This window comes from Sturnira hondurensis, unplaced genomic scaffold (genome assembly GCF_014824575.4).
Source record: "Sturnira hondurensis isolate 20B ecotype Veracruz unplaced genomic scaffold, ASM1482457v3 Scaffold0013190, whole genome shotgun sequence".
NCBI classification, from domain to species: domain Eukaryota; kingdom Metazoa; phylum Chordata; class Mammalia; order Chiroptera; family Phyllostomidae; genus Sturnira; species Sturnira hondurensis.
The window spans coordinates 1,879,319-1,895,246 of record NW_028085821.1 but is presented as its reverse complement, the minus strand read 5'-3'; the positions used below and the strand labels follow the sequence as shown (position 1 = coordinate 1,895,246).

The following is a 15,928-nucleotide window of genomic DNA, read 5'->3' as shown; positions in this document are numbered from 1 at the left end:
AAAATCTCCCAGGTGGGGGACTTCCGCCAAGATGGAGGTATAGGTAGGATGGTAGGAGGTAGGAGGTAGGATGGAGGTATAGGAAACACTGTGCCTTCTCCACAACCAAGTTTAAATACAACAAAGTTTTAGTAAACAAAAACGCAGCCAAAGAACAGAAAATTGAACTATATGGGAGTCCGACACAACGAACCGTTCAGCCAGACGAGTAAGGGGCGGAGCCAGCAGTGGGGCAGGGTCGGGCAGGAAAGATCCCCCGACCCAGGTGCACAGGCAGCCATGGGTGGATCCCAGGTGTGAGGTAGCAACAGGTAGACCCAGTGAAGGCGTAAGGTGGCAGGCTGACCACGGTCACACATTTGTGCGCAGATAAACCAGCAAAGGAGCGAGCAGTGGGACGGACCGCGTGGCCCCGGCAGCGGGAGGAGGCAGAGAGGACCGCCATTGCTTTCCTTTGGCTCCACCCCCACATACAGCGTCACAACCCAGCGACTCAGTTGCCCCGCCCCGGTGAACACCTAGGGCTCCGCTCCTCATACGTGACAGGTGTGAACAGACCAAAACATGGCTCAAGAAGAACTCAAAGGTGCAGAGCCCATAACTCTAAGCGACCAAGAAAGAGCCAACCTATCAGATGCACAGTTCAAAATACTGGTGATCAGGATGCTCACAGAACTGGTCAATTTTAGTCACAAATTAGAGAAACAAATGAAGGCTAAACTAATTGAAATGAAGGGAAATGCACAGGAAACCAATAGTGATGGAAAGGAAAGTGGGACTCAAATCAAGGGAGTGGACCAGAAGGAAGAACGAAACATCCAACCAGAAAAGAATGAAGAAATGAGAATTCAAAAAAATGAGGAGAGGCTTAGGAACCTCCAGGACATCTGGAAACGTTCCAACATCCAAATTATAGGGTACCAGAAGGGGAAGAGGAACAGCCACAAGTGGAAAACTTATTTGAACAAATAATAAAGGAGAACTTCCCCAGTCTGACAAAGGAAATAGACTTTCAGGAAATCTAGGAAGCTCAGAGAGTCTCAAAGAAGTTGGACCCAAGAAGGAACACACCAAGGCACATCATAATTACTCACCCAAGATTAAAGATAAGGAGAGATTCCTAGAAGCAGCAAGAGATAAGGGGACAGTTACCTACAAAGGAGTTCCCATCAGACTGTCAGTGGATTTCTCAAAAAGAGACTTTATGGGCAAGAACGAGCTGGAAGTAAGTATTCCAAGTCATGAAATCCAAAGATCTACAGCCAAGACTGCTCTATCCAGCAAAGCTTTCATTTAGAATGGAAAGGCAGATAAAGTTCTTCTCAGATAAGATCAAATTCAAGGAGTTCATCATCACCAAGCCCTTATTATATGAAATGTTAAAAGGACTTATATAAGAAAAAGAAGATGAAAAATATGAACAATGAAAGGACAGCAAACTCACAGTTATTAACCACACCTAAAACAAAAGCAAACCAAGAGGACAGCTAGATCAGGAGCAGAACCATAGAAATGAAGAACACATGGAGGGTTAGCAACAGGGGAGTGGGAAGAGGAGAAGGGGGAGAAGGTACAGAAAATAAGTAGCATAGATGATAGGTAGAAAATAGATAGGGGGAGGGCAAGAATAGTAGGGGAAATATAGAATCTAAACCTGAGACACGTGGTCATAAACTAAAGGTGGGGAATGGTGGAGGTGGTGGTGTGCAGGGTGGAGGGGAACAAAGCGGGGGAATAGGACAGCTGTAATGGCATAATCAATAAAATATCTTTTTTAAAAAGAAAATCCCCCAGGTGGAGGCTGATGTGCAACCAAGGCGCAAACCACAGTCCACTTTTCAGATCCCCTGTACACTGCAGCTGTTTTGCCGGAAAAGCGTAATTAGATCACAGGTTGTCTTAAAACCATTTGGATTCTATCCTGCTCTCTCAGAAGCAGCAGCAGCTTTTGAGGGCTTGTACCCACCCTTTTTTCAAACCTTGTTTTCAAGTCCTGATGTACTTTATCTGGGGTTGAGAACCCACTAAGAGAGATGAGGTCTTGAACATCTCCAGGGTGTTCACACAGTTCCAGGGTGCAGTCAGACCCTTACAGGAACATCGGGCTGTATGTGCTTCATTCAACAGCTTTTATTTACACACATGCCTAAAGGAATTATAGGCACTCGTACAATTATCATCACAAATGGCTCTCCCCAAATCGTCATTTGAAGAAGCCTTTTACTTTTACACTTTAATGGCTGACACACATCCTCCTCAGCTCTAGCCAGTACACTTTTGATGACCAGTCATTGAGGGCCTCTACCTGGCCCTGGGCCAGTGTCTTACTCACACCGCCTCCTATTTTTCCTAACAACCCTGCACGTGGGATCTGTTTCCAACCTTGTTTTACAGAAGAAATGAGGAGTGAAGTGAAGTTACTCCAGGTCACTCAGCTGGTCAGTGGACAAGTCAGACCTCACAGCTGGGCCTGCACCCAAAGCCGATCCCTGTGACCACCTCACGGTCCTGCCTCTTGGCGCACCAGCAGGTCTGCCCAGCTGTGTGTGCCCCGTGCTACTCTTCCTCCGCTGCCTGCTTAGCCAGTTTGGGTGCTGGAAGCGGCTCATCCTTATTTCTATACCCATTGCTCCTCACCAGAGTACATGGGATTTTCATGTCACTCACAGCCACCTGTGATAATGAACTGGTCTCCCGTCTATCTCCAAGGTAAGAGACTGATGTTAGCATGTCTGTACTTAAAGTTGTACTCTCTGTATTAGGCTGTGGTAGCTTTCAGCTCCACCCCCCCCCCCAGCTGTTATTTTGACAAACCATGCCAATTTTCAAAGGGTGTATATACAACTCAAGGTTGCGTGTTCCCAAACAAGGATGTCCTATGGCCCCACAAGAGGGAAGTTTTCAGGAGGGTCAACCTTAAAAATTAGTGTTATCTTTCAGTTCAGCTGTAAAGAGGGCATCATATCTGAACATTCAAATCAATAAACTCTCTTCTAAAGCAAAGGCCAAGTTTTTCACCAGCAGTTTAGGAAGGCCATAGTCTAGTCCAGGGATTCTGGAGCCCTTCTCAGCCAGATCTGGTTCAAGCTGTTACCTCTGATTTTCAGACCACACTTCGCGGAGCCCTTTAGGGTTTTTGGTGGGTGAGTCATTTCTCTGCTTTCGAGACATCTCATTCTGCTTCTTTCTGAAATAGTGTCAAGGGCTTTATTCTTGTGTGTTTTGTGTGTGTGGAGAATGCTTACAGCTTCGATCTCTCACTCTAACTCCTGTGCCAGTTAATTTGTAATCTCTATTCTTGAGCAAGGTTTCTCTAAACTTGGTCTCTTGCCACTATTAGGCCTGTCAAATTTCTATTGGTCTTTAAAGTCTCTAATTTAAAAGACATTTTTCTTTCTCCATGAAGGCCTTCCTACGTTGCCTTCCCCACCCATCAGTCAAAGGACGCCTGTCACGTGTTGAACTCCCCAAACGCAGTGTAATTCTTACGGCTCTTGTTTTGCCTCATCGGGCAGCACTTGCGAGCTTGTCTCGGCCTCCGAGCAGGGCTGTCTCCTTAACCTCCCAACAGGCGCTCCATCAGGACTGCAAGCTGGACGAGACTTCAGGGAGATGGGAGGAGGGGATGAATCCTGTTCACATCCTGAAAATGTTTAAGAGGAGCAACTCTGACCAAACGTCAGGTAACAGTGGTTCAGACCAGACACCAGATAGATAGTAGATGATTAGAATAGAAACACTGAAGCAAATACAAAAATAAAAATTGGCACCCAAAACAGGTGTCATGTATGTACTTGCAGTCTGACTCCGTGGGGGAAGAATTCTCCTAATTGTTGTCTGTAATTAGGCTCCATGTGTTGGTTAAATAGCTCCACTTACCAATAGCTGCCAGATGACCTTAGTCAAGGCACTGACTATTCTAAACTCTCCTTATATTAGTTATTACATTGGGTCGTTGCAAAGACTGGGACAGTCAATCAACACCTGTAAAAGGCTTAACACAGTGACTGACAGGAAAGTGCTTAGCAAATTTTAGTGACCAGCACACTTAAAGTTTGGAAACATGTCCATCAATAAGGGATTAAGGAAATTGTGGCACAGCCACAAAATGGAGCTCTTTTCATCTAAGATCTTACATTTTTTTAAAGAGCACCAGCATCCATGGTATGAAGTATTTTGTGTAGAAGTGAGAAAATACACTTGCTTGTACTTAGTCAATGCCAGAGATGTGCTTCAGAAACACGAACAGCCTTTACCTGGCCAGTGTGGGTGGGAGACTTCAGACCCTCTTGAGTGTTTCGATTCTTGAATTGCATGTCTGTTATTACCTATTCACAAAAGTTTTTTATGTTATCTTTTGAATATGCACATGTATCCAATGTGGCCTTCGTTTCAGAGTGAAATCCACAGGAACCAGGACGTAATGACAGCTCTCTCTCCATATGGAAGGGACAGCAGGCCCTTGAGTAACATGGTTTTGTTCGGATTGTGTCCTACCGATGAGACGCTGCAGGAACCTAACTCTATTTTTCATCTCTGAGCCTCTCGTAAGACTGGGGTAAACACGTTGTTTTGCCAGTTCCAAGGACCCACTGACAACATTAAGTAAGGACTTGCTGTCATCAGGGATGAATCAGCTCGCCTACGTCTGTGCAGTGTGCCTTAGCCCCTTTTCACACACTGTCCAGTCCTCCATTTTTACAGAGGAAGCTCTCACTCCTTTTCTGAAATAAAATGATACATGAATGCGATGAAAGATTCACAAATACAAGGCAGTTGAAAAAGTTAATGGTGGCTGTAATGTAATTAGAAGGTAGTGTTGTCTTCATTTGTTTTGCTTTCTTGAGAGAAAGCAGTTAAAACTCTGAGCATCCCAGTGACTCTCCTTTGTAGTCTAGAGAGAGACACAGCAGTATGAGAGTGGTCGATAAGCTAAATTTTCCCTTGAATCCATACTGGATTTTTTTTTTTAACTTATTACTCTTTGACCAACCTGATCCCAGCAAAGCGCCCCATGTGGTTGCAGCTTGTTTTGTGATTAAAAAACACACACACAAAAACAAAAACAAACTTCTCAAGCCTCCTTTGGTGTGTGATACTTTGATTACAGTGATTAAGATCAGGACAGAAGTCACTTATCCAAAACATTCTCATTTTAAAAATCATTTTTATTGTCATTTCATGGTTAAAAAAACATACATGGCATGACTATAAAGTAATGAGACAAGTTTTCATGTGTGGTTTGAACTGCCAAGTCTCATTAGTGTATAGTCACATCCTGTCTTGAGCTTGGAAGAAAAATATGCCTTGGCTATATGATATCAATTTTGTTACTTAAAATTTATTGAGTGCCAACAGAGCACTAGGCACATATATAACACAGAATTGTACAGTCTCTATGTTGTAGACTATATTATTTACATAGATTTCTTAGAGATAACATTAAAGCATGTATTTACAGAACTTTAGACAAAAATAACAATACTGGAAATCAGCAAGTTTCTGTCTAGCGAGGAGCACCTTGTCATGAATGGGAGGGCTACGCAGAACGTGTGCACGGGCACTGCAATCCCATTACCCAGCGAGTCCGTGTTGTTCCATTATGTCGTTCTGTGAAGCTGTAATAAGGAGAAAAGCCTAAGTGGGACGCCACACTTGGTTTTGTTGGGTCAAATACATTGAGAAAATTCTCTGCTGAGACCAATGCTTTGAGAAACTACAGACATATTTACATATCACGGCACAAAAGCTAGAACCATGGCATGCGATTCCAATGAGGTGGAGGAATGGCGAATGTGAAAATCGTTTTTTCCTAAACCTGGAGGTTCTCTTTGCTATTAATTTAAGTTCCACAGCAGTTTCTTAAGTTTGCAAAGAAACATGTACCTTTAAAACAAACACTGCTGTTACACAAAGTTATGTTAGAAAAATCCAAGAGAATTTTAGGTAAATACAATGAATAGAAAATTCTCCAACTGACGTCAACCACTGGGAGCCTTGTACGTTTTGGGCCTTTGAGAATCATTATAGGACTAACCACGGCACCTCTGGTGTGTCGGCTGGCGTCCTGATTTTGGGAGGTGGGCCCAGGATAAGCCCCACAACCCTAGGAAACCACTGCGACTAATGCTGGTCGAGGGGTTTCTTCTGCCTCAGTAACACACAGGAGAGTGCACCGCCAGGGAGGCCCCTTTGGGGAAAAACTGGGTTTTCCTTTGCTACTAGTTGAATCAAAATAATAAAAAAAATTATATCCAAACTAAGGCCCTTTTACTCCAAGAAGCTGCTCCCGAATTCAAGTTGAATATTTGGCTGCATTGTGGAAAGAAACACAGTATGAAACAACAGTCTGGGTTTACTTTGGAGTCTAGCAAATACATACTCTCAACCTCCCACTTATCTCATCCAAGTCTGTCACAGAAAGGACCTCTGTCATCTGTTCTCCCTTTAATGTAATATAAATAAATCAACATATCTCAAATAGGTGACTGGACCTTGCCTTCAGTTGAATTTAAGATTTTAAATTTTTAATGTCTTAACCATACTCAGAAATGAAAGACTCAAGAAAATGTTCAGTCTTTTATTTAAAAACTATAAACAGTCACCAAAGTAAATAAAGCCATTCTATAACATAAACTGTTAGGTCTATATTTTTTACTGCACATCCTAAGGACACAGCAGAAATGGTGGTTGGAAGGCCTTCCACATTTTTGGATGCTAATAGAACAGGCAATAGGCAGTTATAAATGGATACATGTCACGCTGAGGGGAAAAAAGACAATTTAAGGAAGTGAGCAGTTTGTGAGCAGGAATGTGGTACAGTATTAAGAATGGAAGAATAATACAATAAAATTCCACACTATATTAAGATAGAAAAAGTAGTGAAGAAAATATCATACCTGCACATAATGCATATATAACACAGGAGAAAACCTGTATAAAATTCCATGTATTTAAACCAATTTACAAATACAAAAAATTCTGTCCAAGCTCTGAGCTTGCACATGACAAATGTTTACAGTGGATACATGTTAGGGAAAACCAAAAAAACCTTCAAATAGTTTTTCTTCTACAAAAATGACATGAGATATATTATTCCATACTCTTTTAGCCAGCAAAATGAGTTCTACAAGGTGTATAATACAAAAGAAAAAAAAGAAAAGAAAAAAAATCACAGTTCCACAACTGTTTTGACTTTACAGCATCAGTACCTTTGCAGAAGTATTTACACAAATTTAAAGAACATTCATCCACTGCGTAGAATATATCACAATTACTTACAATTGACAGGAAAGTCTAGAAAACTTTAGAACCTACCAATAATGCTTCTAGGACACCACAGAATGTATTTCCAGTGGCTGCAGTGGCATGAAAGGTGTTCATTCTATTCACAAATATTTACAAGATCTATTCTGACTGGTAAATTTTTATGATAATAAATAAGTGAAAATATATTGGCTCAAGTAAGAAAACCAAGCTACTGATTTCTAAACAAAACACACAATCCATAGCTAGATATTGGTGGCCCCCGTTGAGATCGGGGGTATAGGTGTGCTGAAACTTTTTTTAATTATTCAAACCAGCTTAAACGGTTTTGTAAATATAAAAATGTGCTCCTTTTTGGATATAGATAAAAATATTTAATGCTTCTATTTCATCTGCTCATGTAGGTTTTACAATATTCCATGTATATTCCAATGTGGATGGTACTGAATTCTGATCATACCAGTTTCCATCAGGATTTATCGGCTCTGAGAAACATCCTGCAGACAAGCTGGCTGACAATCCCACAGCAGTTTTTTTTCTTTTTCTTTTTATATTTTTTTAAAACAGAACAAAGGGATTCGCGCAGATCAGAATACGAAGCTTCCTCTCAGCATCATGGGAGGAGATAAAAGAATTCATTCTATGGTCTCGGTTCCATTAAGACTTGGTGCTTTCTTCAGTAACAATATGTGAAATGTATCTGACTTTCTTTGAGTTCCCCACTCTAGAAGTGGAATTATTTTTCACTGCAGCATTTCTGAGTCTTTATCTTGTTCTTTACTCTGAACTGTAAAATTAAGTTCATAAAGGCATTTGGCAAGGGTGGAGGAAGCTTCCATGTTACTAATGGCTAGCACTGATAGGTTGTTTTCATGTCTCTTTAACAATCTGGAAAAAAACAAAGAAGTTCATCAGCATCCAAAGTCACGGTGATGATTCCTTATGGAATCTGCTAGTTTAAAAACTAACCTTTTTAAAGAAATAATATGCAGCCCTACAGTAAATGTTAATACAACATTGCAAGAAGGGAAGGCAGCATCTGGGAAATAACCAGTTTAATCTGTCCCATTTACAGATGAGTAAACTGAGCCAACCTGAGGCATTTTAAATGGAAACAACTTCCTCACCACTTATATAACAGTGGCAGAATCAGGCAACGTCTCTGATTGTCTGCCTTTTCTCTGGGGTACTTTTCTATAGTAAATACAAGAAACTGCTAGCATAATTTTGTATTCAACTTCAGTTGTGCTCCTAGAAAATTTGGATCGTGTCTCTAAAATAGTCAAATCCACAGAATCGAAGAGTGGAATGGAGACTGCCAGGGGCTGGGGGAAGGCGGAAACGAGGAATTACTAATCAGTGAGTATAAGGTCTGAGGTACGCAAGATGCAGCAGCTCGAGAGACCTGCTGGACAGCATCGTGCCGACCGTCCACGACACTGACCTGTGTGCTTAAAGACTGGTACGGGGATAGATCTCATGGTGAGCGAGCGTGGCTCAATAGAATAAAATAGTAATTCAGATCCCGTCAGAAAACGCTGGAGAGAAACAGAGTGGTTGCTTTAAGAAACGACTTGAGAATAAAAATCATGTTCTAGGTATGATAAAGGTTCTTCCTTTTCATTAAGTGAAAACAGGCAACATTTAGCTTAACTATTTGAATGCCACAATACTCTATAAAAACTTGTTTCTAAAAAAAGTTATAAACTTCAGTAAAGAAATTAGAGTATTGCTGTGGCTGTGTGTAAGAAGAGCGAGCATAAGAATGAGCACCGTCTAGGAAAGAAGAGCAGCCACGCTCAGGGCTGAGGAGAAAAGCAGCCAGCCAGCCAGAAAGGGAAGGAGGGCGGACGCAAGAGGGAGGGCACCCAGCCGACTCCTGAACAACACAGGTTTCGACTGTGGGTCCACTTACACATAGCGCTTTTTCTTAAATAAAAACCATAAATATACCTTTGTTCCTTATTATTAATAAAACTTTCTTTTCCCTACCCTTATCATAGGAATACTTATATAATACATATACACACAAAATATGTGTTAACTGTTTATGTACAGCACCTGGTCACAGTACACTATAGTTAAATTTTGAGGGAGTCACAAGTTTATATGCTGATTTTTGACTGCTTGGGGGGGTCAGCATTCCTAACCCTCTACATTGTTCAAGGACCAACCATTACTAAACTATCAACAGCATAGCTAAGTGATTGGCATATGAGTTTTCACTGCAAAATTATTCCTAGGTTTGCCTTATATGTAAAAATTTCCATACTACATGTTAGAAAAATAATCAAACAGCATGACATTATCCAAGAACATCAATGTCCTCATTAAAATAATCCTGAATAAAAGGAACTAAAAGTGAAAAGGGGATTAGGACTTCTAAATTTTTTTTTTAAAGTCACTTTTTTTTTTAAGATTTTATTTATTTATATGTCTTTAGATGGGAAGGAGAGAGGGAGAGAAACATCAATGTATGGTTGCCTTTTTGTGCATCCCCTGCTGGTAGCCTGCAAGGAACCGGCCTGCAACCCAGGCATGTGCCCTGGCTGGGAATCGAACCGAGATCGTCTGGTTCGCAGGCCCGCGCTCAATCCACTGAGCTACGCCAGCCAGGGCGAGGACTTCTAAATTTTGAATGAAGAACTCTGTAAGGAAGCAGTAAATGCAAAAAGACACAAATTCAAAGCTGAAATTTGACATGTGGGGACTACAGTCATTTTTATCATAGCAAAGTAAAATGACTATAAAACCCCCAAAAACTGATGACTAAGAAAAAACTGAGATTGATGACTAGAAAGTTAGGCATCTTTTCTTTTCTTTTTTTTTTTTCACTATTTGGGTATTTGCTTTTATGTAGTTTCCATATCTAGACGCTCCACACACTCCAAAGAATGATGAAAGTTCAGTAGTAAAGAATGCTGGTCAGGGTGTGGAGTAACGGGGCTGTCACACTCGCTGGAGAGGGTGCAAACTGACAAGGCCTCTTTGGAATTGTTTGGTATTATGTACAAGTTCTACAAATCAGCAATCCTTTATAAAATTTCAATAGAAATATGTCCATATATGGCCAAAAAACATAGCAGCACTGTTTTTTATAGTTCCAAACTGGAAACAACCCATATGTCCATCAAGAGTAGAATTTAGCCCTGGCTGGTGTAGCTCAGTGGATTGAGCTCGGGCCTGCGAACCACAAGGTCGCAGTTCAATTCCCAGTCAGGGCACATGCCTGGGTTGCAGGCCAGTTCCCAGCAGGGGACTCACAAGAAGCAACCATACACTGATATTTCTCTCCTTCTCTCCTTCCCTTCCCCTCTAAAGATAAATAAATAAAAATCTAAAAAAAAATTTAAAAAAGAGTAGAATAATTGAGTGTAGTTATACAATAGAATTCTATATGGCAATAATATGAACAAAGTTCTGTTATATGCATTGACATCAATGAATCACACACTATACTGAGTTAAAAAAAGCCAGCATGAGAGAATATATACTATATGATTCCACTTCTATAAAGTTCAAAACCAGGCAAAACTGACATACAGCATTATAGCCCAGGAGAAGTGATCCTGGGAATCAGGACCCCCCCTCCTCCATGAAGGAGGACAGGCTCAAGACTGGTGGGGACTCCAAGGGGCGCTGTATTGATATTGTTCTATTTTTTAACTCGATGGTTGGTTCCTTTTGTAATGATTCATTGAGCTTTACACTTTTGTGTTTTATACTTTTCTTTAGACATAATTTACTTTAAATTTTAACAAACTTTTAAATAAACTATGAAATTTTTAAATTTCTGTAAAGAAAAAAAGATTTAAAAAATAAAGTGGAAGCAAATTATTTTCCCTTTATGAATTAATAAACATTTTGACAAAAGCATTTAGTTTCAAAAACTTAATAAAATCATATTTTCCAAAATGATTAAGTCACATTTAAAAAGTATTCTTTTTTAGAACATTTTTTATTGTTCAAGTTTACTGCAGTTTTCTGTCTTTTATTACTCTTTATTTTTATGTCACATGTATACAACTGGAAAGACTAAATTTAAATCAGAATGTTTTTAAGGTAACAATTTGACTTCTGATATATATTAATATCTTTTATTTTGAGGGGATTTTAAAAAATTAAAGAAGCACTCATTAGCCAAAAATAAAATATTCCTATTGTATAAAATGATACTTTTCATTTCACATTTTAGAAGCTTTTTTCTTTTTTTTTAAAAAAATTGTTTTATGACTTAGTGTTTCATCAGTTCAGCTAAATGTTCCATGTACACTTTATTTATTTTTATTTTTTTTAATGATTTTATTTATTTATTTATCTTTGGAGGGGAAGGAGAGAGGGAGAGAAACATCAATGTACGGTTGCCTTTCATGCATCCCCTGCTGGGAGTTGGCCTGCAGGGAACTGGTCTGCAACCCAGGCATGTGTCCTGACTGGGAATCGAACTGCGATCCTCTGGTTCGCAGGCCTGTGCTCAATCCATTGAGCTACGCCAGCCAGGGCTAGAAGCTTCTTTTTGACGTGTTTAACAAGGCACATTGTGTCATTTTAATGCACTTAATAGCTAACGTGAAATAATTTGTGAGTAGTTAGTAAAAACAATTTTAGACCCAAATCAGCTGTTTGGACAAAAGTTTTTCTCCTTTCCCAGCCCAAATAAATTGATTTTCTGGAGAAACTAAACCAGAAAGACTTAGAACTTACGGAGACAGACAGAAAGGTCCGGGGATGAGAGATCCATTGGACAAACAATGGGACTGGATGAAAGTGAACATACTTGAAACACAGCGAAAAAGCTCCCGGTCCCTCCATTCTGTTGCCAGAACATAGGACCTCACATTGACTCTCATCCAAAATGCCCACCTCCAAAGGCAAAAAAATCAGAGATTCTTCTCTGGAGGACAAACCTTCCATAAAAACTGCCACTGGGTGTGGGAGTAGATTTGTTCATCAGGGGTCACCCTAAAATAGCAATTAATCACCAGTGACAAGTGGAGGTCATGCACTCAGAAGTTCGAACTAGTTTTTAAGTATTTTATTCTTATAATATAAAACAAAGGCCAAAAATCCACAGAAATTCAAGGAACTTCAAGGAAAGGGGAACTATACTGGGAGAAGAAGAAACTTCAAAAATATTAGGAATGAATACCCTCCGAGAGAGCCCTGGCTGGGGTGGCTCAGTGGGTGGGGTGTTGTGCTGAAAACCAAAAGGGTGCCGGTTGGGTCCCAGGTTGGGGGTGCAAGAGGCAACCGGTCCATGTTTTTCTCTCAGTGGATGTTTCTCCCCCCTTCTTTCTCCCTTTTTCTCTTTCTAAAAACAAACAAAATCTTTCAAAAAATCCTCAGAGAGAAGACACCCCATTCAACATGAATAGAATGTCACAAAACAGCAACAACTGGCAACTCAGAAAGTGGTCTTAGGGGTTAAAGCAGGACAGCTGACTAAAAATTCAGTAGATTTGATGGTAGTCAAGAAAATTTCCAGAAAATTAGACAAAATTATAGCTAAGAGAGAAAAGAAAATTAGAGAATCTACATGGATCTAGCATCCAAATAATAGAAGTTCATGAAATGGAAGACAGACAATGGATGGCAGGGAATTCTGAAAGGAACATGTGAGAAAACGGCCCTTTACTGGGGGGCACATCTCCTGGTTGAAAGGACCCGCTGAAACAAGACACTCGCTTCAATGACAACAGAACACTGACGTCATGACACACTATCATGAATTTCACAGTATTGGAAAGTAAAAAAAAATCCTTACTGGACTCAACTGCTAAGTGGCATGCTAGAAAATGTAAGAGCAATGCCCTCAGATTTTTAAAGAAAAATGATTTTTAATCTATAATTCCATATCTAAACTATCAAGAGTAAGGGTAGACTAAAAACATTTTCAGACATGTAGGATCTTAAAACTATCAGAGGATGTGCTTTAATATTAGGGAGCAAATCAAGTAAAGGAAGTAAGTGAAATTCAATGAAAAGGGACTCAATACAGAAGAATTCCCAAGAATAAATGTGCACCAGGCCTACGAAGTAAGCTGTCTAGACTGTAAAGGGGGAAAAATGCAAAACTAATAAGAAGTTTAACAACTGCGAATATTTGGACAGGTTACACATACAGACTTATATGACAAAATCAGCAGAAGGGCCATAAAAAGCTAAACAAGAAGCAAGGTAATCATTAACCCCAGAAAAACAGAGAGAAAGAAAAACGTAATAATAGAGGTACTTGGCTCAGCATCAAATAACTTGACAACATCTAAGATTAAATACATGGTGATAAACAATCTTAAGAGAAAGGAAAGGCAGGAGAGAGGTTTTAAAAGTATCCAGTTCTTTAGAGAGAGTGCCAACAGGTAAATGGTAAATCAAGAAATAGTTACACAAGCATTATTATTTAGAAATACAAAAGCAAATATTAGAAAAAATAGCTCAAATTGTTGAAAGCTCCCCCTTTGAAATGGGTACAAGAGATAAAATAGGGATTGCTACATTTTGTAATAAGCTTATTAGTGTCATTTGATTTAAAAAAATTAATTTTTGTAATAGCCTTATTAAGATATAATTCATATACTATACAATTCAGCCATTCAGGGATGTATAATTCAGTGGTTATTAGTATATTCATAGAATTGTGCAACCATCACACAATCCATTTTTGATATTTTCATCACCCGAAAAAGAAACCAAATACCCATGAGCAGTCACACTCCCCATTATTCCCCAAATCCCTCCTTTGTTATTTTTAAATTGTGGTAAAATACAATATAAAATTTACTATTTTAACCATTTTTAAGTATTCAGTGCAGTGGTGTTAAGAACATTCACACTGTTGTGCACTCATCACCATCAACTCCAGAACTTTTCTGTCACCCTGTCACCAAGCTCCGTCCCATTAAACAGCACCTCCCTGCTCCCGCCCTCCCCCCTAAGCCCCTGGTGACCACTGTTCTAGTTTCTATCTTGACGCATTTGATTCTTCTCTAGTGGAGTAACATAGTATTTGTCCACTGGTGTCTGGCTTACTTCACTTAGCATAATGTCTACACAGTGTCCAAGTTGTAGCATATACCAGAATTTCATTCCTTTTTCTTAAAAAAAAACAAAAACAAAACACGTTTATAATCAAGAGCAACTTATTGTTAATTGGAGGCCTTCTACATAGGAAACCATTCTAAAACTTGTTCTCCTAACCACTAATTTTTACTGTTTTATTTTTAGAGAAAGGAAAGGAGACAGAGAGGGAGAGAAACGTTGATGTGAGAAACATCTATCGGTTGTCTCTCATATGTACCCCGACTGGTGACCGAAACTGCAACCCCAGCATGTGCCCGACTGGGAATTGAACTGGCCAACTTTCTCACTTTGCAGGACTTCACCCAACCAAATGAGCCACACTGGTCAAGGCCTCCTAACCACTAATTTTAAGAGAGTGTTAAAAGGAAACAGAGTAAAGTGTGCTATGCTCAAGGTCACCACAGTGAGACTTGGTAGCAGACTTCCAAGTTTCAGGCTCTCTCAGGAAGGAATCTTAAACCAGCCATCTGGAAGCCCCTGGTCAGCACTAGCAAGGTCATCTACCTGATGGGCCACTGTCATACCCTAAGGAAGGTGACTGTCACAATTTGCTCTTTCCTAGGATTACTTTGTTCCACCCCCTTTTGTCTATAAAGGTCTCTCATTTTCTGTAGGCCCTGGAGCTTGCTCATATCTGCCAGATGAGATGGTCTCCATTCAAGAATCAGTGAATAAAGATCTTTAATTACTCTGGTAAATTGTTTTGTATTTTTAAAAAATCTTTTTATAAACCTTAGAAAATACATTTTTATAATTATGTTCATGAGTAAAACACAAGTTTATATATCTACTCATTCCATAGCTTGAGGGTGTTTTTTAAATTTTATTTTTCAATTACTGTTAACATTAGACGTTACTTTGTGTTAGTTTCAGGTGTACAGAACAGTGGTTAGACAATTGCGTAATTTATGAAGTGGCCCCCTCTACAATTCCAGTACCCACCTGGCCCCACACAGTTATTACAATGCTGACTGTACTCCCTAGGCTGTACTTCACATCCCGTGACTGTTCCGTAACTACCAATCTGTACTGCTCAATCCCTTGACCTTTTCCATTCACCCCCGACCCCCTACCATCTGGCAACCATCAATTTGTTCTCTGCATCTGAGTCTACTTCTGTTGTTTGTTCATTCATTTTGTTCTTTAGGTTACACATGTAAGTGGAATCATGTGGTATTTGTCTTTTTCTATCTGGCTTATTTCACTTAGCATAATACCCTCTTGAATGCTGGCAGAACAGTAAGACGTAAAATCAAAGCTAGAGAAAGATTTAACACACCACTGCTGCTTCCAGGTGGAGGTGGCCACGTGAGAAGGGACGTGGGCAGTCTCCAGGACTGGAAGGCAGTCTGGTCGATAGCCAGCAAGCAAACGGGGACCTCAGACCTCCAGCTGCAAACAACGGGATTCCGTCAGTAAAGAGAATGAGCTTGGAGGAGAACCCTGAGCTCTAGAGGAGAATGCACAGTACAGGCACCGCACCGAGTTTGGCTTTATGTGACCCTACGTGGAAAACCCTGTCATGCTATCTTGGACTTCAGATCTATGAAACTGAGATAAAGGGTTTTTTTAGCACCTCTTT

General features: G+C 40.0%; 1 protein-coding gene across 1 annotated transcript in view; it reads right to left on the bottom strand.

Moving 5' to 3' along the window:
- Positions 1-5,321: 5,321 nt before the first annotated feature.
- The window catches only part of ARID2 (AT-rich interaction domain 2), a 165,981-nt gene continuing 155,374 nt past the window's right edge, over positions 5,322-15,928 (bottom strand). Inside the window, exon 21 of the mRNA XM_037061084.1 lies at positions 5,322-8,154. Within this exon, the coding sequence (XP_036916979.1) occupies positions 8,010-8,154 (145 nt within the window). The 3' untranslated portion in view covers positions 5,322-8,009. The remainder of the gene's footprint in view (positions 8,155-15,928) is intronic.